The sequence below is a fragment of the Quercus lobata genome, chromosome 6 (genome assembly GCF_001633185.2).
Source record: "Quercus lobata isolate SW786 chromosome 6, ValleyOak3.0 Primary Assembly, whole genome shotgun sequence".
NCBI lineage: Eukaryota > Viridiplantae > Streptophyta > Magnoliopsida > Fagales > Fagaceae > Quercus > Quercus lobata.
The window spans coordinates 24399228-24424425 of NC_044909.1; the positions used below are offsets into that span (position 1 = coordinate 24399228).

General features: G+C 36.2%; 1 protein-coding gene across 2 annotated transcripts; it reads right to left on the minus strand.

Annotated features, from left to right (window-relative positions):
* Positions 1-3057: 3057 nt before the first annotated feature.
* LOC115994922 (protein arginine methyltransferase NDUFAF7 homolog, mitochondrial) lies at positions 3058-20703 on the minus strand. Of its 2 annotated transcripts, XM_031119262.1 has the most exons (14): positions 20552-20703; positions 20427-20467; positions 20234-20345; positions 17490-17572; positions 16027-16092; positions 14158-14258; positions 12988-13106; positions 12128-12168; positions 10461-10549; positions 6221-6398; positions 6027-6143; positions 5155-5199; positions 4533-4661; positions 3058-3745 (listed from the first exon to the last, which is right to left on the minus strand). In XM_031119262.1, the coding sequence occupies exons 1-14, from the start codon at positions 20595-20597 to the stop codon at positions 3611-3613; spliced, it is 1302 nt and encodes a 433-aa protein (XP_030975122.1). In that variant the 5' UTR covers positions 20598-20703; the 3' UTR covers positions 3058-3610. The 2 variants fall into 2 exon arrangements, with proteins under 2 accessions (XP_030975122.1, XP_030975123.1); XM_031119263.1 differs by lacking the exon at positions 20234-20345 and having other exon boundaries at positions 20552-20579.
* Positions 20704-25198: the final 4495 nt, after the last annotated feature.

The window sequence follows — 25198 nt, forward strand, 5'->3', positions numbered from 1 at the left end:
AAAAAAAAAAAGGTGCAAGTTTGAAAGTGACACTCCATTAAATAAATCCGTAGAGCAAATGACAAAGAGACTAAGAGATGGGAGGGTTTTTCCAGGAAGTTGGGAGAAATTAAACTATATAAGAGGGTGTTAGGAACCAATGTTGAAAATTGGTTTGCAAAGAGATGGTGCTCAAGAACTTATAAACACATGGTTAAACTTACACTTAGGGTGTGTTTGTTTTGTTTAGAAGTGAAATAGGATAAATGGAAAACTTTGGAGAGAAAATGGAAAGGAAAAATTTTTTGGAGTGTGTTTGGTTGGGTGGAGACTGAAAAGGGGAAAATAAATAGTAAGGTCCAGGTGTTTTCTTTCTGGGCCCACCAAAAATTTTTCTCTCCAAAATGGAGAGAAAATTGAAGGGAAAAAAATGGGGCTACTTAATAGACAAAAAATGTCCTTGTGCATTTGCACATGGGTTTTGTCCGTACACTGCTCTTTTCACCTTTTTTTTTTTTTTTTTTTTTTCTTCCTCCTAGATGTTGCCCTTTTTTTCCTTCCTCCTGGCGTTGTCTCCTCTTTTTCTTTTTTTCTTTTTTCTTTTTTTCTCTTGATTTAAGTGTACATTGCTCGTATTTTTTTTCTTTTGCTTTCTTTGTGTTTTTTTTTTTTTTTTTTTTTGGTTGTTTGTCACTTTTTTTGTTTTACTTGGGCATAATTTTTAACAAGGGTGCATGAGTAAATTTATAAAAACTCACTTTTTCTATTCTTCCACTTTTTCAATTCCAACCAAACAAAAATGAGGGAATTTAAAATCTTTCCTATTCTCCCACTTTTCCATTCTCCCACAATTTTTTATCTCTCACTTTTTCACTCCTCCAACCAAATGGACTCTTAATTCATGTGGGATACTAGAATTATAACAAAGGGCATATTATTAAAATTCACGTAACTCCTTATGGGTGCCTTTTATGTTAAAGGGTTGAGGCCTATTTTGCTATACTCAGGCCCGTTCTGTGGTGTGTCGAAGAGTTGGGCTTGGCCCACTATTCTAGCAGGACCTTGCTAAAGGCTAGTTTGTGCACAAGCCATCCCAAGAGTAAAGACAACGAATATTGACAAATATAAAAACAAATATTGACAAAGATATGTATATTAATTGGCAAGCGCTAGTACACTTTTTGTAAATTTAAAAGTAAATGTCTTATAGTAGAAATGTTAGCTATAGCAGATAAGTTGGTTACAGTAAAAAGGTCAGTCAACAAGATAACTAGTACAGCTAACATAGCAAGAAGTTAAAAAATATAACAGATTGTAAGAGTGCTATAACAAAATGTAAAATGATGGATCTTCCCGCAAGAAGTGAACCAAAAAGGAACCTGAACCCCAACTTGAACAACCTTGCTATTGGGTTATACCATCAAGGTTGTGCATTCTGGGGAATGGGCCTAAATAGCTACTTGTTGCTACTTCTGGGATTTTAAAGAGTGGTTTTCTTAAGAGAACGGGAATAGGTAACCTATCGATGCATGTCTTTCTGCCATGTTTTCTCTCTTTCTCTTTTACTTTACCTTTTCCTTTCTCTCTATTGTTTTTGTTTTCAATTCTCACTATTTTCTAGCCTCAGTTGCTATCCCCCCTTTACATTACAAATACTATTTCTATTCATACTAGGCTATCCCTATGAGATTTCTCCCTTTTACCCTTATGGCTTACCAACCATTTTTGTTTGGTTACTCGGCCACCACCAACTTTGGGCATGCCTAGTACCTTCTCTCCCTTCCACTACCCATTCCATGACAAGTTCCAATTCGTTTGGTTCTGTCATGAGCCCCTCCCTCTCCCTTGGACGGATAAGGCCATGGGTCTCTCACTACCTACCTCCCTACCATGCATCAAGTGGTCCCAGCCACTTACTACCTATTTTGAGCAATGATGTCATCCCAACAAAGCATCTCCCAAAGCTAAAAACCTGAAATAGGTCATTTTCCCCCCTCCACCAAACCACACCCTCTGTAAATCTTTTGATTGAGAGCCCACCTCCCATGCTAGCTGGGTACAAGTTAGTGGTGCTCCGGTCATAGCATGGTTGCTCCACTACTCTGTTTCTTTTTGTTTTCTTTCTTTCTCACGCTATTTGTACCGTTCATCTTTGTTTCATTCTACTCCGTATCCCTTTTGCCTATGCTAATCCTTTATGGAAGGATGGTGTGGGCTTCTCGAGTTTACCATACTTTTGTCTCTTCATGGGCCCGTAGGCCTGACTACTGCCATTTCCTGCCGAGCTGGCCTATTGGGCCTTGTTTCCTTCTTTCTTTCTTTACAACCCGTTATTTCTACTTTGTTTCACTTTTTTCCTTTCTTGGGCCTGTGGGCCTGCCCGCTGTTTTTTCCTGCTAGGCTGGTCCATTGGACCTTATCTCTTTCTTTCTTTCTTTCTTTTCAGACTTTTGTGGCCCGTTTGCTCTTGCCATTGCTTATCAATCTCTTTCCTTTATTTCCTCTTTGCTCGTTACTAGGCTTTTCTGCTGTTAGACCCCTTTTTCTCTCCCTTGTATGTGTATGTTTGTTTCTAAAAATAAATAAATTATTAAAAAAAAAAAAAAAAAAAAAAAAAAAAAACGAATAGGTAAACATATGGGTATATTATGACTTTGAACAAAAAAATTGGTGACTAAAATACAGTTATATAGGCCAAGTTATTTCTTTTGTTATATTTCCAGTTACTATCATAATTATGTTATTTTAACATAATTTTATAAGAGAAAAATCAACTAATTTAAGCATGTAATATATATATATATATATATATATATATATTGACTTCTATTATTATAATTTAAAATGATTTTATTTTATTTTATGTAAAATCTAATATACATATGTAAATATTATATATGACAATACCTAATTAAGATACGTTACTTTCGTAAAATTGTTTTTTTTTTTTTTTTTAAGCGTAAAATTGTTTCTAGTGCTAAAACAAATGTCACTTTAAGTCTATCTCCTGCATGCAGGCAGACCTTCACACCACACAACGACAAATGCAAAAATAAAACCACAGAGAGAGAGAGAGAGAGATCCCTGTAAACTGTAGCTTATATATCATAAACTGCATAAATAGACATGGAACTCCTGCTGGGCAAGCTTTATGAGCGACAAAGGTTGGACCAAAAACAAATCTTAAAATGGCTATAACTTAGTAAACCTATGTTATGCATAAGCCAAGTGCCCAACCTCTGCATATCTTGGTTCTCATCCGATTCTCAAACAAAAAATATATCTTTGGTTCTCATCATGTGCATGCAATGCATATATCAATTCCCCTTGACTGATGTGTTTATTCTCTACAATGAAAAGCAACTCCTCTATGCAGCTTTCACCACTTGCATGAATAATGCACAGTCCACCCGTCCTCCAAAAAGTAATTTGTGAATCATATCCAATCCAACTATAGACACCCTCTTGTACGAACTCAAACAAAGAGAACTCCATCGTGCACAGCCTAAATCATTTCTTGGATGCCAACAGAGCTCTTAATTTATAAAACAAACCTCCCTTCAAAGGATACAATGCAGACTGCCTAAGCACTGCCAAATATCAAGAATTTATTGTAGAGTTAACCAACCATCTATTTAATGTTATGTGTTGGAACACTCAGATAAAATTTAGTGTTCTTAAAGTCATCAAGAAGTGGGTTGTATCCATCCTTCGTTCTCGTCTTCGTTGGCAATCCAAACTCCTCCATGAATGAAGAAGTATCAAGCTACACCAAATCCAAAATAATTGAGCAAAACATTAGCAATTAGCTATGAAATTTTACACCGATATGAATTCAGAAATGCAGACATGGCAGAAAATGTCACAAAAATTGTTAGCTAGATAAGCATCAAGGCTGATTTTATCACAAGAGTAAGGACATTTCCAGAAAACAAATGCGACTGTTTCACTCTGCAGTTGGTTAGACTAGCGTATCTTTGCTAGCAAATTCTATGATAATATAAGGTAAAATGAAGTAGCTGATATTATTAGTGGATGCCTTCCAGAAATGTTGGCTACGCAGGTATCTTTTGCCTTATATAATGGATATATTTTCAATTGATTATGGCATATACCCACATTACACATTCAATCATAGACCTTCATCTATTAGCACTGAGAAATTTCTCAATGATTTTTAAAAATAAAAACAAACAGTAAATAATCTCCTTATGGAACTCAAAAAAAAAAAAAAAATCTCCTTATGCATTTAGAAGAAAAATAGCAAAAAAGATGGATGGGATTACCACTTTAGAACAACTGTCATTCCTGCCAGAGTTCCTAAACAATGTCAATCATGGCACCATATCCACATCCCCATATTGAGAATTAGTGTGGCAGAGAAGGGCAAAGTATAGTAAATAAAATGATTCTCCTTTAGAAAAAGACATCATTTCCCACATATTTCTTAAAACAAGCCAGCCAAACAAAATATAATTTTCTCCATGTGAATATTTATCTTGTAGTGTGGTTGTGAGAAATGTAACACTAGAATTTAAGAGAATCAAACTTACTGTAATTGTTCGCCTCTTCTTCCCTTGCTTGGATGAGTTATCTTTGTGCATTTTTAACTGTCCAGAACAGTAATGGTCAATACGTTCCAAAAGCCAAAAGTCTGTGGGGAAAAATATGTCTGCATCACCCTGCAATAGAAACAACTTTAACTCAATTAATTGGATTTTCTTAATATTTGAAACCTAGGTATGTATAAAGACCAGATATGAATCTGCAGGAAAATATGTTAGAGTGACCTTAAAATAAAAAATGAAAAGAAAACAAGAAGAAAGATTGCAATTTAGCAGTTTTTATTTCGATGAAGCTGTTGACATGTAAATAAGTTTATCATCAACTAGACCCTTATTGTTTTTTGATAGGTACCATAAGTCATGTTACCGGAATTTTTAAATGGTTCTAGCTCTCCAGATTTACTTGGACATTACTTATTAACTGTCACTACTAGATTCATCCATGTAAATTTTCAGATCTTGTCCTAACTTACAGGATTCTACTTAGTCAAAGAAAAAAATTGGCACTCATCAGAAGCAGTATATTTGTGGTCATTTATGGCATTCCATACAAACAATACTTGAAGTAGAAATAAGAAAAAAGGGAAGAAAAATAATAGCATTCACATACCTTTGCATCCAAATAACTGCCATAATCCAAGCTGCTGCCATTTTTCTGCAGATCCAAAATCAAACAAGGCCAAACTAAAATTATTGAGTGGCATTCAATGTATTTGTTATACTCTAAAGAAGCAAACTGTGAGCCTGTGATGACAACAAAATATGAAAGCAGGAATTTCCAACAGTTATTTTCTACTTTCAGGTTCAAGGGGGAAAATGAGAACTCCCAAACTTTGTAATTTTGATGTCCCATAAACAAATTGAGCTATTAATTCCAAATATTATTTTAGCATGAAGAATGACGCAGCAGTTACTAGATTATCCTTCATTACTTTTTGGTTCTTGCTCAATGGATATCCTTGATTACTTAACAATGTGAATGTATTATTGTTTCACTGTTTTTCTAGTTCAATGTTTAGGTAATTAAGCTTAATAAATGGTCTTTTCATCAATATGAATATGGAATCTTAATTCTTGAACTCACTGAATACTGATTGATTATAGTCATATGTACTGACATGAATGGAAAAACCCAGCTCCTCTTTTTCAAGCAATATGTAAGACTGACAGATATAGCCGGCTTACACATTGGCATATGTAACATGAGCAGATAGATGGGCAAAGCCTTCAGTTCACAGCAAATACAAACAAATTCTTAACACCTTTCATATTTAGCGACAAACCACATATATTAGCACCTGTTCCAATGATGTAACACCTATAAAGTTGCACCAACCAATGCAGTACACACCCAACACCCACCCACCCTCACACACACACACACACACACAAAGAGAGATAATATAAGCACAACTAAACCTTAAGAACATTACAACAAAGCATGAGCCTTGCATAATAGTTACCATAAGAAAGAGAACGTACCTTGGTAGAAACCAATGGAGCTCTCTCACCCGGTATCCTCACATCAGGTAGGTAACTAAAGTCTGAAGCAATTAAAGACATCTTTGGTAACACCCCATGCAAAACCTCTAGTAGTCTCTGCAATTATGAAAATAGTATTTCTGTCAGAAGTAGAATATATTGAAGAAAAGAGAACTACAAAACATTTCTCTTACCAGGCAACCAGTTGGTAGCCAACATCTTCGAGGTTTAGGAAAAACTTTAGACCAAATGCTTCTTGCCATTGACACTGAACCACTTTGGTTGCTATGATCTTTTTCCCAGTCCATGATCTCAACACAACGTGTTATTAGGGAGTCTTGTAATGGCTTAAACAACTCAGAGTGTGTTTCCCTATTAAAGGAAGAAACCAGGATCAGTGTGGAGATACAAGCTGTACCACAGCTAGAAGAAAACAGGAGGACATGCAAGACTGGACATGACTTTCAGGTGTTAAGCAAACAAAATTGTCAAATACCCTTCAAGAATGAACTTAAACAGAGAGTTTATACCACTCCTGGTCCTGCTTTTATGGATAAGAGATAATTGACTCAACAAAACAATTCCAGCATCCTTAGTTGACTAGATTGCATGGCAAGTCACAACCAGGATCACACGCTTGACTTCTGCGGCAAAAGCTGCAGATATATTTTATTACTCAATTCCAAAACACTTTATTAGCTGTAACTATTAAACTAGAAGGCGGAGGAGGCATTATAAAACCTCAAAATTCTAACCCACTTCCTAGTATATTAGAGTTAATTCATCACAATCATCAGTAGTATTTACACATCTAAAATGCTTATTAAAAGATGGGATAGCTCTACAAATTGTCCAAAAAATAAAAAGAGCCAACACTAAAGCTTTAGCAAAGAACTTCTCTTTCCACAAGAGAGGTACGTTTGAGAAGAGCCTCAATGCTACATTCATTGCACTCATTCTAAAGAAGGAACGGGTAAGAGATGTAAAGGATTTCAAACTTATTAGCATAGAAGTCAGTGGCTACAAAATCCTAGCAGAAATTCTCCAACAGATTCAAGAATGCGATGGATGAGTTGTTAATTTGTTATTGAACACTCATAAAGAGTGGTAAGCTTGAGAAAAGCCTGAATGCTACATTTATTGCACTCATTCAAAAGAAGGTAGGGGGTGAGAGATGTAAAGGATGTCAAAACTATTAGCCTAGTAGTTTGTGGCTACAAAGCTCTAGCAGAAGTCCTGTCCAACAGATTCAAAAATGTGAGGGGTGAGTTGTCATCCAACACTCATGCTTTCATTCATGGAAGGAAAATCTTAGATTTTGTCATCACAGCAAACAAATGCTTAGATAGTAGATTGAAAGAAGGGCATCCCAGGAGTGTCATGTAAGTTTAACTTGAAAAAGGCATATGACCATCTAAACTAGATGTTTCTCTTGTATTTGTTGAGGAGTTGTGGCTTTGGAGGCAGAATTTTATTGTTCTTTGTGTATCCACAATCCGGTTCTCAGTGTTGGTGAATGCACTCCCAGTGGCTTCTGTGCAAGCACAAGGGGCCTACACCAAGGCAATCCCTGATTCCCTCTCTTTTTTTTTTTGTCATGGGGGTTCTAAGTAGGCTGATTGCCAAGGCAGTGGATGGGTTTTATTTTTTATATTTAATTATTATTATTATCAGGCTTCTCTATAACATGGAAAATAATGCTCGAACAAAGATCTCTCATCTTTTACAGTAGATGATACACTCATCCTTTGTGATACAGAAGCTAACTAGATTTCGGTTCTTGCATTGCCCCTGATTGTATGTTGAAGCTATGTCTAAGTTGAAAATAAACTTGGAGAAGTCAAAGGTAGTCCCGGTGGGTGATGTTAATTGATGAGTTGGCTTGTATTCTTGGTTGTAAGGTGGCTCATCTTCCACTTAAGTATTTGGGTTTACTTCTCAGTGCGGAATTCAAACTAAAATCAATTTCAGATGGAATTCTAAAGAGGTTGGAAAAACTAAAGATGATGGAAAATGCTTGGCAAGATGGAAGAAGATTTACCAAACAAAGGGAGCAAGGCTTACCCTTATCAAGAGTATGCTTTCTAGTCTCCCACTTATTATATGTCTCTATTTCCTTTAGCCATTAAAGTGGCTTATAGAGTAGAAAACATTCAAAGAGATTTTCTATAGGGTGGAATGGGGGATGAGTTTAAATTTTATTTAGTCAACTGTAGTTCTATTTGTACCCCTATCCAATTTGGTGGTTTGGGGATTAGGAGGTAACCATTATGGTTGTGGTGGTATATAGTGGAGCCAGATTCCCTGTGAAGAAGAGTTATAGAAAATAAGCATGTAATTAATGGGGTGGATGATACTTGGATAGGGAGGGGTCCTTATGGCATGAGCTTATGGAATTGGACTAATTTTGTAAATTACATTCATTTTGAGTGGGCAATGGAACCAGGGTCAGAAAAATCTTTGGTGTAGTGAAGACATCTTTAAGCATAGGTACCCAAAGCTATTTCTAATAGCTACAAACAGAGATGCAATAGTGGCAGGTTATATGGATGTCTCCACAGGCAACAATCAATGGAATCCATCTTTTCTTCGTGCAATACAAGATTGTGAATAGAGTGCGCAGATTCCTTCTTGAATGATTTGTATGCTGTAACGATCAAAATGAGAGAAAAGCATAGGATGATATGGTCCCTTTCTAAGAAATAAGGATTTACAGTAAACACTTATTATAAAATTTTGAGTATAGGGGAGATGCAAATTTCCCTTGGAAAGCAATATGGCAAGTCAGAGCTCTGTACCTTGTAGTTTTCTTTGCTTGGACAGCAACCAAGGGTAGAATTAATAGTGGATAACATGAGAAAACAGGGAATAATAATTACTGATTGGTGTTCTGCGTGTAGATCCAATGAGGAGTCTGTGGATCATCTCTTCCTTTATTGTGAAGTAGCTAGAGATTTACGGTTGCTTGTTTGGCATTTATTCAGGGTGAGTTGGATGATGCCAAGGACGGTGCTTGAGCTATTGTCTTGTTGATCAGGTTGTTTTGGAAAAAAAATCAAGGTTGGACTATGGAGGGCTATTCTAATGTGTTTGATGAGGAGCATTTGGAAAGAAAAGAGCAATAGCACTTTTGACCATGAACTCTCAATTGTAAAGCTAGGCTTCTGTCTTGCAGTCTTACATGCATGGCAGTTGGATGCTAATCCGTCCACTTCTTCAAATTTGTTAGATTTCAAATGTGTACTGGGGTTGCACCCCTTTTGTGGACTTTAGGCTGCGTTTGAATCGACTTCAAAGTGATTCCGGAAATGATTTTCCGGAAAATAGGTGTGTTTGGTTGTTACTTCAAATTCGGTCAAACTGAAAAGCATTTCCAGTTGACCGAATTTGAGAGCCAAAACAACGGAAATGATTTTTCGTTTCTATTTTCACTTCAAAGTACTTCCGACCTTGGAAAATAGAAGAGAGAGAAAGAGAGAGAGAGAGAGAGAGAGATCGCGACATCACCGTCCGCCGACATCACCGGCTCGTGCGGTAGCGCCGATGGCGATCGCGATCGCGATCTCTGCTTCGATCTTCGCGCGATCGCGATTGATGCATCGCGCGAACGCGATCGACGCATCGCGCGAACGCGTCGATCGCGATCCGGCGCGATGCGCCGACCGCTCCGATCACTATCGCGCCGATCGCGATCTCTCCGATCGCAATCTCGCCTTCGTTTGTCCGGATTTGATGATTTTTTGCTGGGTTTTGTTTGTGTTTTGATGAATAAATGATATTATATAATCGTTTGGTAACCAAGAAAATGTGAGAAAATGTGAGCAACAAGTAGAAAATGTGAGCAACAAGTAGAAAATGTGAAAATGTGTTTTCTATGGTATTTTCAAGAACACAACCAAACATCAGAAAATATTTTCCGAAAAATTTTTTGAAATGCAACCAAACACATGAAAACATTTTCCTTTCCGGAAAATAGCATTTCCGGAAAATATAATATTTTCCGGAAATACTTTTACACGAACCAAACACAGCCTTAATGAAGTTATAGTTATCTATTAAAAAAAATTGGCAAAGACTATCCTGGTATTCTACAGAAAAAATGATGTTCAGTTAAATGACCTTCCTTTTATCTGTGGTAATTTATACTGTCCTAGTTATATGTATGTAGGGCTACAGGTCTACATCTTTGCTATATGTTCAAGACAGTAACAGTACAATGTACATGCCTACAAATTCATGTAAAACATTAAGTAGTTAAAAACCATTTGAACATGAATTCTCAAGCAAGAAACTCTACTGGATCTCTTTGTATACTGAGTTTGAGTTGCAAGACAACGCAATTCAGTACCATGGCAACACATGAAACACAGTAATACAGAAGTTGAAACAAAGCATTATAGAGATTTTCTTGGCACCTGCACACTTTATGCCTACCTATCATGTTTCTTCCCAACCCATACTTCCATCCATGGAGAAACTTGATTTTCTGAATAGATGAGATCATGTGGAAGATTATCAAGAACCTGTAAGGACTAAATGAATAAGTTTGCTCATGGGATAAATCTGATCAACAATGTCTACTTTATTAAATGCAAAAGCATGAAAAGCCACAGCCTTCACCCCACATCAGGGGCAGTGCCTCTACACATCCACACATGCACACACATCAGAGAGAGAGAGAGATCCTAATGATAAACAATTTCATCAATGGGGCAAGATAACATAATGTCAAGAGAATTAGGTGTATGGTTTAGATGTCCTTCGTGATATTGCTTCAACTCTCTAAAAGTGATTGCGTGCTTCACATTGCTTCAACCCAAACCAGCATTTTGCTGTGGGGGACGATTGATTTCCCTCTTTAGAGTTGACTGGAGAAGCTCAATTTGGCTGGATACAGATAGGCATCAGTCATATTGTGCAAATCAGGGGGAGTCAAGACCATGTTGGTTGGCTTGGGTGTAGCTGGTACACTTGTTTAAGGCCAGTGGTTCTAATTTTAGCTTGCATAGCAAACAGATGGAATGTCAGTGTAAATGGACATATGGTACCTGCACTAAACTGATTCAAAATAAACAAGTGCAATTTTGGATCTAGGAAATGGAAACAAGTGGCGAGAGCTTGGTTTCCCTAGCTGCAACTAGAGTTGGTTCTTTCAACAAGGTTTCAAGGTAAAGTGCATGGTGCTGTTCTTGCTGGGGCACTTGAGCAAGATGGCTCTAATGTATTATGGCAGAGTGACACATTTACCAGAGAAGAAGGTTAATTGGCATGACTATATTAGAGTAAAGGTTGGAGATTGTTACAGTTGAGACATGGAAAATTGATGCAGAACAACCAGAACAAAACTAAAACAACAATAAAATAAAGAGATATGACCTAAGAGTCAGCACCTAAGTCTTGCTTGGAGTTAGCACCAAGCAAGGAAACCACTAGGAGTCAACACCAGACCAAAGAAAAACCAAACGACCATTTTTTTTCATTCATCAAAATATCAACTCCCTCCTCAAGGAGTACAATAGGTTGCTTATAAAGGATTGCTAAACCCTAGTTCTAATTGGTTAGGAAACCCTAATTGCCTTATTACAAAATTAACCTTGCTTCCCAAATTAAAATACTAATAGCCCAATAAACTACTAGGACCTAAAACATAAAAATACAATTGACTTGCAAACATAAATAATATTAAACAATAATTTTCTCGCATCTCCCGCATCAAAAATATTCATGTAACCAAAATGTTTTGTTGTAGCCAATTAATTGTGTTTATCAACTTAGAATTCTTTGGGAATTTACTCTATAGCTACAATAACAATATGAAGTGGTGAAGAAGATTTGGGTGTCAAAATGTCCCCCTTGATATTGCTTCAAATTTAAAAAAAAAAATTTAAAAAAAAAAAATTTTAAAAAAAATTATCACCTACTTCACATGTATCGAGATAGTTGAAGCATGAAGCATGAATACATGATAAAACAAAACCATTTGCCAGGAATAAATAAAGTATGTTTATCAACTTTGGATACTTCAAAATTTTCTCCAATGACTCTAATAGCAACACTTTGTCACCTCAAAGAAACTGATGCAAATCAAAGATAGATCATACCTCAAGCATTATTACCCAACATGGTTGTTGGTCCACATCCCCTGTTAATAAAGGGAAACTAGCATTAATATCTAAATTCATGATAGATGTGGAAAGAACTGCACATTTTGAAGAAAAATATACACATGAAGCATATAGAAGAACTGGTAACTGTGCAATTGCAGGAGACTGCTCAGCAAGGGGGATTTTGTTTAATTGATGAGTTTTTTGCTTGTTTAAGCAATAGTGGGATTTTAATTTGTGATTTCATGTCTGTGCTTCTAAGAGGAGGTGTGCCTGTATGCTTTTGGAACCTTGTGGATGCATATGCATCTTGAACTGCTATATTCTACTTGTTCTTTTGACAAAGAAAATTTCATAAGTGCTCACATCTACCATGAGAAAGACTACTGACAGAAATTAATCTATGTTTATGAAACAAAAAATAATTGGAAATTTTTTTTTTTTTTTTTTTGGCTTACAAGTTTTTTTTTTTTGGGGGGGGGGGGGGAAGGGGGGATTTGAACCCAGCTTCTCTTCCATGGGAGAACTAGGCGGTGCCATGGAGCCACAAGGCTCTTGGCAAAATACAGTAATAACATTTTGAGTATTATAAGTTTAAAAAAAAAGATTTTTAAAAATTTAAAAAAAAAAAAAAACCCAAATGGCAGTCTTTGAAGTGGGATGACCAAGCTTAAGTCATAAGAAATCTAACACACATGATAATGTGAGAAATAGAAAGGTCAGAGTAAATATACCAATTATTTTGATAATGATATAATATGTTTATTACTTCTTTGAACTTTTAAGTAAACAAATAGTGCAAACTCAGTCCTATCAGAAGCATTGAAAGTAAGGTACAATATGCAAAGACAACTTACCCCATCCACTCTGGTCAGCAGCATCACGGCATTCTACTCTAAACTTTGACAAGTGAGTACGAACTTCTCCAACAGTTTGTCTTTGTATCTCAGCCAGTGAAGGACTGATTTCCACTGATCTGCAGTTACACATGTGATTGAAGTCACTACTAAATATACAAGATAAAACAAGAGTACAAGGATAAATGTATAGAATGGAGGGAGAAAGAAGAGAGCAGAGTGGAGAGGGGAAGGTGTAGCTAGAAATACAAACATAGGTAACATTAAGAGATTACAGACGCAGGTATATCACTGGCTTGATTAGGTGAATCCAAATTGAACTAGCTCCCACATGCATGCTCATTATTACAAAATATTAGAGTTTATCAAAATTGTAACTGAATAATCTCAAATTTAAATACTCATAAATTTTGAACGTGATAAAAGAGCTCAATTTGGGTTTAGGTGTATGGGCCTGATGACACTGGACAATCAAAACTTGATGCAACATGAAATTAAAGAGCATAAACAATAAAAATCACCAAGGAGTTAGTACCTAGGGTTACTTGGAATCAGCACCAACAGAAATAGAAAACCCAGGAGTCACAGCACCTAGGGTTGGCAGAATCAACACAAGACTGTTGGAAAAATTCCATGAGAAATTCTTATTAATCAAGGAAGCTGTAAATTGTCTCCATAGGAGTACATTACTGTGCTTGTATACACTACTAAAACTAATCCCTAATTCTGGTTGGCTTAGAAAGCCCTAATGGGTGGGCTGCAGCTTGGGTAGGCCTGCCTAGGTTCAAATCTTGACTTAGGGAGAGAAAAAAGAAGAAGCAAGACTTGTAGACAAAAGCAAAATTACCCCAGAATCAACTCCTATCCGCACAGAATTATGGCTTGAGAATTTAATCTTGCTACACAACTGGTATCACTAATACAAAACAACTTAGAATTTAAATATGCATCTTTAGATTTTGAAATAAAATGGAGGATCAATAGGAAATCAATCACATTCAAAACCAAAAGCTTCCTTTCTAAATTTCTGAAATTTTATGAAGACTAAAACATTGTCTGGAGAAAACACGTAGAGGACATGTATCATGATGATGGCATGTATAAACTTATTGTTTGCATCTAAAGAGCTAATTTATTGATGGTATAAAGAACTATGGTCAAAGCACATACATGTAAGTCATATTGTTGTAAACTCTGGTCGGCGCATTCAACATTATGTAGTCCAGTATACCCTTTGCGCAGGTTCCTGATCCACCACCAATTTCATATATCTGAGTGCACATTATAAAAGAATGGAATCAACTTTTAGACTTAATGTATCAAACAAGAAGATAAATGCAAAAACAAAGAAAATTCGGAACCATTTAATGGATGATGATTTCCAACACGAAAAAAGAATGTGACTAAAAATTTTTAAAATGTTAATGAAAATAAGGTGATGCAAACAAGAAGAAATTATGAAAGGGAGGAGCTATTTTCTCTATGTTCTGTCATCCCAATCCATTCCATATATATATAAGCGTTTACAAAAAATGGATTAGAATATTCTGATGGTGACAGCTAGAATAGGGACACCTCACCAATGGTGTCTTCATTCTCTCTCTACCAATAAATCCAAAATCTGGAAAGCTGGTCACAGAAACAGAAAGAAGTTTAAACAGAAGCATACTGTTTATGTTATTGGCTAATAACTAAAGTTCTTCACAATTATTATTATGTTTCTCAATCCTTTGGGATTCAATAGGCTCCAGAGAGCATTTTTTATCATATGCTTGACTGTAGGAATTGGTTAGGTAACCACTCTTCAGACATCTGGAATTTGGTCTAGGTATGCTTGATGTGGTCCATATGGAAGGAACGTAACGGGCATACATTTGAGGGTGTGGATAGTATGGGTAACCAATTATTGGCCAATTTTGTCAGTTCTACCATTTGATTGGTCTCATGCTTGGGATTTTATGAATTGTGATTCCATTATGATGTTTAGAGTCTTTGTCTTGTACAAAATCTTTTTAATTTTTAAGTCTTTTTTGTACATATAGTAGTTATTAAAATAAAAAATTATTCTAACTTATCAAAAAAAAGAGGGGAAAAATCACACTTTACCTTTTTAAACTATATCCCTTTTTCACTTACCCCCTAAACGATGAGAATGCACACTTAACCATAAACTATTACCTGTGTAACACTTTGCTCCCCATGCCACGGGTAATAATTTAGGGAAATAACTGTGCATTACCACAGTTTAGGGGGTAAGTGTAGAAGGAATATGGTTTAGGGGAGTAAAGTGTAATTTTCCCAAAAAAATTTTGTTGGTAACAAATAACTAAGTGGTCCACAAATATGCTACCATGCAGGACAGTAATATGTGGAGAGACATAACATACCCAAAACTGAAGCTAAGAATATAGAAGAGATGGCATCTACCTTTTCATTTTAAAAGGAAAATATCTGATATTGTCACCAAAGTATAGGTTATGACTAAAACTGAACTCCTTGTTTCTGAACAAAAGACTATAGACCTATGCATCTATGGCAAAGCCCCTTCAGCAGCAAAACTATTAGCTTACCTCCAATCCTCTATTGCTACAGTCATGCTGGCTAGGCAGCAGTGAAGACCTAGCTTCACTTAGCATGCCCCTCACACCCGTCTCATCAAGCAATCATAGTGGGAAGAATATGCACCAAAATAATAATGAGCAAGTGCTGCAGTTAGGTGATAATTTCTGGCCTATAGAAACAAGCTGATATGTACACAAAATGGCTATCAAAGAAAGTAACCTTTAAAGGCATCATTAAACACCCATGCAGTTCTTAATATTTTGGTGGGGCATAAACAGTTGCATCCTATAGAACAGATACGTAATCTAGAAATAAAGCTTTCTTTCCAAATATTGTAGACTGGTCTCAAAATATGAATTTTGAAATAGATACTGAATTTCAAATCAAAATAAAAAGTAATAAGAATATAATGTAACAATATGTCCAAAGTCTGAGTTGATTTGTGCAGTGGAAGATTATGAACAAAAGGGAGCTTACTTTTAGTGGAACTGAAAGATTAGCAGTCCGCATTATGGATTCTGCAATTCCATGTGCATACCAAGGCTACAAGAAAGAAAGGGTTCATAACATAACTTAGTAAAAAGCAAATACATATACCTAAAAGGTCTAGAAAACAAAAATAGTTCCTTATCCCTAATATGGACAGATCTTGATTTAATAGATATAAAGCACAATGAAAGATTTCATTCATTAGTGACCACTTTAAAGCATAGCAAATATGTAAATGCCAATCAAATAATCATGTTCCAGGTTTTACTCCCATGATTGCACCAAACCCAACCATATAAATACAGAATTCCCTGAAACTCAGCCAGACATCACCATTTAAATACTGTGATTCATTACAGAACCATGTTAGGTAACTCCAACCAACATAACAAAGAATGTGGATTTTTATGGTGTTTAAACTTTAAAGTCAATTACTTCCTCTAAGATAATGGTGGGTAACATTGAAGAGTTTATATAAAGCAAATAGTTAGAAATAATAGTGTTGTTTTTAAGACTGGATTTTTTCCCATTCAATATATCTTATTTTATATTCCTCATCATAATGGTGTTATTTGGATGGCTATCCCTCATTGTTTGATGTGGTGCATTTGGCAAGGGAGAAACAACCGGTGTTTTGAAGATTCTGAAAGGACTATAGCTGATTTATAACTTTTCATCTTTAAAACTCTATCAGATTGGATGTCTATCAAAGGAAGTCATTCTATTTTTTCAGTCTATGATTTGATGGATGCTTGTAATTTATGTATTTGATTATTTTGTTCCCCTGCTGTATACTTCCTGTATACTTGGGTGACTAATTATTATGTCTTTGAATAAAATTTTCCTTACTTATCAAATATATATATATATATATATATCTTATTTTATATTCCTTGAGGCTCTCTTAATATTGTCCTTTACACGCAGAAAATATTATTTCACTTCTAAAACCATGCTTAATTAGATTGGCGTGTGAAGGAACACCACTCATCTTTCCCTACTAACATCTATTTTTAAGTTTAAAATGTTTGTGTCCCAGACTCCCCTCACTGCTCCCAAGGAATTAATCACTCATAAGGTATTCTATAAGGAGCTGTAATAACTTTTTATTAAGTGATCCCATCAGGAAAAAAAAAAAAAGCACCATAAAAAATTTAAAAAAAAAATTGAGTTCCCAGACCCGGCGTGTAGGTCTTTTTTTGTCTTTCGTACCTCCGCACAATAGAAATTGCTGAAAAGATAAGAAACTAACTAGTTGAAGAATATAGATTGGGATAAATTTGTTTGGCAATTATTCAGGAAATCATGTTAGACAAGAAAATAATTATCTCCTTAATCCTCATTGATAACAGAGAAATGAAAATGAGAAGAGATTTGACACCCAATTTTCATATAGGTTTGGATTTCTCTATGCTGTCACACACGCACAGAGAGAGAGAGAGAGAGATAACCTTAAAAAGTTCCACTGGAGTAAACCATGCTATGTCATTCTGCTTGTATATATTATCCAAGTACTTCATATAAGCTTTCCTACCTGAAGTGGAGAGGAGAACTTAGGTCTAGTCTAAAAGAAGGGTTTAAGAAGAAACTCCAGCAACAAACAAGATTAAAGCAAAGAAAAAGATAATAGGATTGAAGCTCGAACAATCAAATATCAATTTCTAGGCTCAAAGAGTTCAAGAACTATTCGACTCTGAAATTTCTTGAAATAGATAAGAAAATGGAGTCTACAATATCAGAAATTTCATGAAATAGATAAGACAATGGTGTCTATAATGACTCAAAAGAGGCTATGTATAATAGCCTTTAGTAGCCCAATGCCATCCAATTAAAGTTTAAGGCCAAGATCATAATTCTTTTGCCACATCAAAATATTTTTCTTTTTTTAATAAGTAATGAAGTTTTATTGATGAACACAAAGAAGTACAAAAGTCTCAAAAGGAAAATATAAGGAAAACTTGAAACTCTAAAATAGAAGAACACTTTGTAAAACCCCAAACCTGGGACCAATAAAAAAGAATACAGGCAAACCAAGCTTTCAATTTATCCAATGAGCTCTCCATATCTTCAAAAGTATGTCTATTCTACTCCTTCCAAACAAGTCACATCAAAGAAGCCGGCACCATGTTCCAAATATCTAAACCATACTTACCAAACCAATTTCTCCGGCTAAATAAGAAAGAAACAACATTCCCTGGCAAAACCCACCAAATCCCAAGCATTTGAAACAGAACTCCCCACAAAGCAAAAGTGATGTCACAATGGATTAAAAGGTGATCCACTGATTCCCTGTTGCTTTGGCACATACAACACCAATTAACCAATGGCAGACCCCACTTAGTGAGATTATCCAAACTGAGGATCTTTCCCAGTGCTACTGTCCACAAAAAGAATAACACCCTCTTGGGACCCTTAACAGACCAAATACCTTTCCAAGGGAAAGGAGCTGAAGTGGCACCCCAGATCTCCTTGTAAAAGGATTGGATATCAAAAATCCCATTCCCCTTAAGGACTCCATTTCATCTTATCCACCCCCTCACCCCCAAGAACCAGAAAATACATAAGATTGAAGAAGGATAGAATATCATCCAACTTTCAATCATGAAAGTTCTTGTGAAATCTCAGGTTCCAATTCCTCGCTTCCCCAATCTATTGAGAGCCCAACACACCATAAATGAAAACATCCTTGTCCATTGTACACTCAAACAAATTAGGAAATAATGATTTCAGAGGGAGTTCCCTGGCCCAACAATCATGCTGAAACTGAATATGATTCCCCTCTCCAACAACAAAGGCCACATGCAATGATAATCTGTTCAAACCTCCACTCAGCCAGAAATTGCACCCATGAGTACCTCCTAATGGAAAACTTCATGCCCAAACCGCAGTAACCACTTACCAAGCAAAGCTTAATTAAAATGCACAAACCTCCTAATCCTCAAACCCCCAGTTTCAACGGGTGAACAAACCTTGTCCCAAGCCATCAAGGAATATTTAAACTCCTCCCCTGAAGCTCCCTATAAGAAATTCCTCTAAATCTTTTCCAATCTATCAGCCACAAACTTGGGAATGGTGAATAAGGACAAAAAGTAAGTGGGAAGACTAGAGAGAACAAACTTTAGTAAAGTAAGCCTACCTCCCTTAGATAGATAAAGTCCCTTCCAGCCTGACAATTTCCGTTCCACCTTCTCCAAAATGGGATTCCAGACTGAGGAGACGATCCACCACTTCACATTGTGATTCCAAAATGGGATAACAATGTAAAAGAAGATGATCCACCACTTCACCATAATTCTTACACATGCAAACTCAATCCACAATAAAAATTTTCCCTTTACCCATAGTAGCTGTCCATATATAGAATGCTAATTTTCTAGGTGCCTTTAAAAAAAAAAATAATAATAATAATTAAAGAAACTTTATTGAATCCAACAGAATAACACGCAGTAAACAAGGTGTGTACTGAGGTGGCTACAGCATCAAGAAAAAGTAACAAAGTAAAATCAAGATGACATGGTAAAACTACAACTCTGTCGTCGTCGTCGGCATTTCCAAACCTTCAAAGTTCAAACACACTATAATTTAATTATGCTCCGTCCAAGGAGTTCACATAAGGCCCAAAGGTGCAGCACTCCAATAGCACCCTTTTCCATATTTACAAAAAACTCCCTTTCCAACACACCAACAACAAATCTAGAAGTCTGGGAGGAATTACAGATATAAGACCATCTAACCGCTATTAGTATTACCTTCCATCAGTGTAAAATTATCCAATCCACCCAAGGGCCAAGGCAGCAGTCCATGTAGCATAAGCAGGAGTTTAGCACTCCTTCCAAATGCTCTTCGAGGGAAATGTACATCCATCCCCAGTATAGTATAGATTACCTAATAAAACAACGTCACCTCAAATATCCCACTCTTTGTTGGTCTCCAACAAAACAAATCTGGTCCTCTGCATCCCTTGTAATTTTTACTAAATAAATGAGATCCATAACATAAGATTATTGGCTAATAATATTTGTACACACTCCCAGCAGAATAGTGTTCTCAGCAGTACTTGCCACCACCTCCCCCAAAAAGAGAAATTGGAGTTGCTAACCCCATTCTAGCTAGAGCTTATACATATGATATAAACATTTAAGCTTTTTTGTTCTTGAAATCAGCAAAACCCAGATAAAATAAAGAAAAAAAGTACCTTGGAGGTTATTGAAGCTAATGGTTTTGTGAAGCACACCAACAGAGACGGGACTTTGAGAGAAGTAGCCATGAGTGGGGTGGTAAAGGGCGGAATGTATGAAGTCCCGAACCTATCCCAAAACCACATTTCTTTTCTAAGAAGAAACCCATTTTATTATTTTGTTATTAAAAAGAAAAAGAAGTGGGCTTACGAGGATGGGTTTGTCTGGCACAATATGCGTGGAGAAGAGAGCTTCAATCAAGAAATGGAAGCAGGATCAGATCAAAAGAAACGAAGAATGAGAGTGAGAGAGAGAGTTTGTGAGAGAATGTATACCTTTGCCTTTGCTAGTGTGGAGGAAGAGCAGAGTGCGAGCCAACATTTCTAATTTCTTCACTTACAGTTATCAATAAATATCAATGTGGGGTTTCAAAACAGCTGCTCAGTGTGGGTTTTAAACGAAAAATATGACTTTATCTCAAATCCAGATAATAAACATGGACACGCAAATCTTAAAAAAGCTTCAACCTACATTTGAGTGAGTTTCAACACTCAACTTACAATTTAGAGAAGTCAAGCCCACAAATCAAATTTCATGTTTCAAAACCTATGAAGCATGGGTGCGTTTCCGAATTCGGGTGCGAGTCTCGACAAATTTTGAAAAGGTTAGGTGCGGGTGTGGCAGGGTGCGACGATTAAAAAATTATTAAAAATATTTTTATTTATATTTTCTATATATTTTTACTATTAAAATATTCTTAAAAAACTTATTACTATGCCTTGATTCACAAAACAAAGAAAGAAGAAGGCAAGAAATACAAAACAAAACACAAAACAAAAAAGAAAACACAAAAGAAGTAACAAATATTCAGAATAAAATTAAGAAATGACATATTTAGGATGTTTTGGCCTTATTCAAAGCCGATTTCGGCTGTTCCGACATGATTCAAGGCCGATTTCGACTTGTTTCGATCATTTCAATCTGTTTCGGCCGTTGGCCAATAAGACTTGATTTTGGCCAAATCTGCTCGGTTCGGTGCAAATTGAGCCAAGTTGATGTGAATCCGTGAAAAAAAAAAAAAAAGCTCAAACACGGCACCAATGCATTGGCAATCGTCAAACTCCGGTGCAGCACCCTCCCAACCGCGTCCGTGCTTCATAACTCAAACCACATTTACTTTAAATAACTCGAAAGCACATATATCAAATTTCAAGTTTCAAACCGCTTTTTCTTGGGAGAAAATCAAACTTCCAAAACAAATGTTTGTCAAGTCCAAAACTTGAAAGAAAGGCCTAAGTAAAAGTTAGGGATACAATTTTTTTTTTTTTTTTTAATTTTTATAAAGGTTCGTTATGTTGAAAACTCTAAACAAGTGAAGAGAAGACAAGTACATGTCTCAATTGGTCAAGTTTTCAAGTAATACACACGAGGAAAAAGCATAAAAAAGGAGTTTTAAGCCTTTTATACCTTCTTTTCATAACCTAAACTTGACCTATGTTACAACCTACAAAAAAGACATCCTTGAACTTTTACTAGGTTTAGGCACACCTTTAGCGTTTGTTGTATTTTCTCTTAGATAAAGGGGAAAAAAAAAATATATATATATATATATATATATCTATATATATATACTGCATAAATCACTACTGCTACTATTTATAGCAAAGATACTTCATAAATCACTTTTGTCCATTCCTCTATGCTATCTCCACAAGCCTCATCTTGGCTCTTAAGCTAGATGTCCAATATAGCAAATAAATAAAAAAAAAGTCCAATATAGCCTCTCTTTTGTTGTGTTCAAAGGGGACTCCATTTTTGTGATTGGGAAAATTCTTAAGTAATCTCAGCCAAGCCAATAAGAGGACGCTATGGTGATAAAGATGAATTACATCATTATTCATGCCATGTCAACCGAATAAGCATTGCTGCTCCAAACGTTTGTTAGTCCCTGTGGACACAATGGGGAGTCATCACCTAGTTTTTGTAATGGTCTAGAAACCATATATATAGCATTCTCTCGAGAAATGACCATTGATCTTACTACCAGAGATATGAGTTCGAAGTTAAGGAATGGTCTTGGGAAGGTGTTAGGCACCCAAAACCGCCCAACCCTAAGGTTGGCTTTCCCTTATTGTGTCTTATGTCTTAACCCTATTAAAGACATATTCAATATTTTATCTATACTCACACATTCTAGCATTCATCTAACAATCAACATAGCATCAGACATCCCTAGCATGACATAGACCCTAGCATGTTACTATCATACATGTCATCCACCTGACATTCATCTAGCATACTTCTCATCACACTATATTACATCATTCAAGGCAGCAACATGTGAACACTAAATCAAGGCAGTAACACAAGCGTAAAAGGATCCAAGCAAACATGTGATTAAGCATAACTTTTCTAAACAAACATGTTCAAATCTATCATTAAACAAAATCATATTCAAAGATACATGTTCATATGAATGCATGACTTACCTCACTTACCTTGTAGCAACTTAGCACCTATGGCATTCATGCATGGACATGTGAATGCGTGTTCATGGTATCAAAACAATAAAACACTAGATGAACCTTAATCTAAACATGTGAAAAGCAAACCAATAAACAAGCATGCGAAATAGAAGCTCAAAAGTGTGAATATATATAAATAAAAAGGAACTAAAACATAAGCATATTATGCAAGGAAACAAGAAATAAAATTAGAAAAATTAGGTTTAGGGTTTCTGGTAGGATCATGCGCATGCATGAACAAGCCTGCGTGCACATAATCAAGCTTGCGTACGTAGCCAAGATTATGCACACGTGGATTTCAGCCCAAAAACCCTAGCAACACAGCAAACAGAGCAAAACTTCAAAACACTAAACCTAACATCCTAACATGCTTTTAAAACATAAAACTACATAAACCTAAGCTATATAAACTTATTAAAATACAAAACAAACAAAGAAACAAGATAAACAATAAAATTAAAATAGAAAAAAGAGAAAAGAATTTAGAACTCAATACCTCAAAACAAAAACTCCTAGGCTTGATTTTTGATCATTTTCCTTAGTCAAATCTATTCACAATCAATGAAAAGGTGATTAGTAGTCTTAAACTCAAAGATCAAGGTTAGAAAATGCCCTAATCAAAAGAAAATTGACTTGAGGATGTTTTGTAAAAAACTCCCTCTTTGATTCACTATTTCTAGTGAATCTTAGTGTTTTTCCGTGAGATTCCTGTGTCTCTTTGAAAAGGTACCATGTATGGCTATTTATATTAAGAAAATAGTGGTTTGGAATGACTCCAGAATATGTGGGATTTGTTCCAAATCTCAGCATTAATGCAAAAAACTTGCCTTTTTATGTTTTTGGAACCCTTCATGCACATGCAAGATTAGGCCTATATACACATGCAACATGGCTACGCACGTAGGCTGATTCTTGCGTGCGCATACCGAGGGTTTCCTTGGTTTAATTTTCCAAAAATAGACCTATTTGCTCATTAATATTTATATTTTTCATTTTAACATTTCTCAAGTAAATTTCACATTTGATTGGGCCCTAAACCAACCTTAGGTCTTAGAATTTCAACATCATTAAAGAACGGGGACCCAAGTCATAAGGGGTACAAAATGTGGTATCTACAGATGCCCTTCTTGCGATTTGTGAGCTTCGCTAATAGAATCAAAAGAATAAGAGACAAAACATTTTGTTTCAACGTACAGCTCGGGCCTAACCTACACACACATCACGCATACATAGGGCAGGGTGCAACTCTGAAGAGTTGTGTGGGATTTGTATGTCCAAACCACCTTTGTTGCTCGAGAAACGAGCAACAACAGATTCACTATCTCAGAACCTGTTTTGCCAATTGCAAGCAAAAGGCGAGTAACTCCTAAAGTCATTAAAAAAGAAAAACAAACAAGGCCAATGGCCACAACCATTAACCAAACAAATAAGGGTGCTCTTACGAGCTTAAAAGGATATATATTTGTGGGGTCCATCTGGGGCTCTTGCCTCAAACTTTTCTAGGTGGCTTGCACCTTTGGGTAATACTTGTCTTCTCCATCTCTATCTCTACCTATTCTGATGAGGCTCTTGCCTCGGGGTGACCTTGGTCTCTATCTCTATCTCTACCTCTTCCGTTGTGCCTGCATATTCAACTCCCTCAGGATATGTGACAAGTTCTATATGATGTGCTTGCATGTTCAATTCCCTCAGGATATGTGCACAAGTTCTGAATGATCTGCTTGCATGTTCAATTCTCTCGAGATATGTGCACAAGTTTTATGTTGTATAGGATCTGTGCCTGCATATTCAATTCCGTCGGGATATGTGCATAAGTTCTATGGTATTCCTTTCTGACTTCATAGAGGTTCGTGCCTGCATGTTCAATTCCCATAGGATATGTGCACGAATTCCGTATTGCATGTTCAATTCCCTCAGGATATGTGCACAAGTTCTGTATGATATGCCTGTATGTTCAATTCTCTCGAGATATGTGCATAAGTTCTATGTTGTATAGGATCTCTGCCTGAATATTCAATTCCCTCGGGATATGTGCACAAGTTTTGTGCTATTCCTTTCTGATTTACATGGGGGTTCGTGCCTGCATGTTCAATTCCTGTAGGATATGTGCAGGATGAAAGATCCACTAGGGATGCTAAAGGACTCACTAGGGAGTATAATTCTACTGAGAAGTGTTTTGGTGATGACCTCCAACAAAGTCTTGATGGTGTACGGCCCACTAAAGGGTAGCTTACTGGGGATCTTTCCTCCACTAAGGAATAATTATCTTCTTCTTTCTTATGACTCACTGGAGATTGATGTTAACTCCACCCTCGAGGGGTTTTTACCAGACTCTACTGGAGAAATTTTATTTTGCAACTCTCGAGGGGGCTGCTTCTACGTCTTAGACCCACAAGGGAGTCCTCCTGTGATACTGAGATTCACTTAGGGACTTGGTTGATGATCCTAGCTCATGAT

Excerpts from the sequence above, each read along its gene's own strand:
- LOC115994922 (XM_031119262.1), bottom strand. The coding sequence starts at position 20,597 with ATGTTGGCTCGCACTCTGCTCTTCCTCCACACTAGCAAAGGCAAAG. Across the intron at positions 10,550-12,127 it reads GTTGGGTAATAATGCTTGAG|GTTCTTGATAATCTTCCACA; the intron begins GTATGATCTATC and ends TAGTCCTTACAG. Across the intron at positions 6,399-10,460 it reads GTTGGGAAGAAACATGATAG|GGAAACACACTCTGAGTTGT; the intron begins GTAGGCATAAAG and ends TTCCTTTAATAG.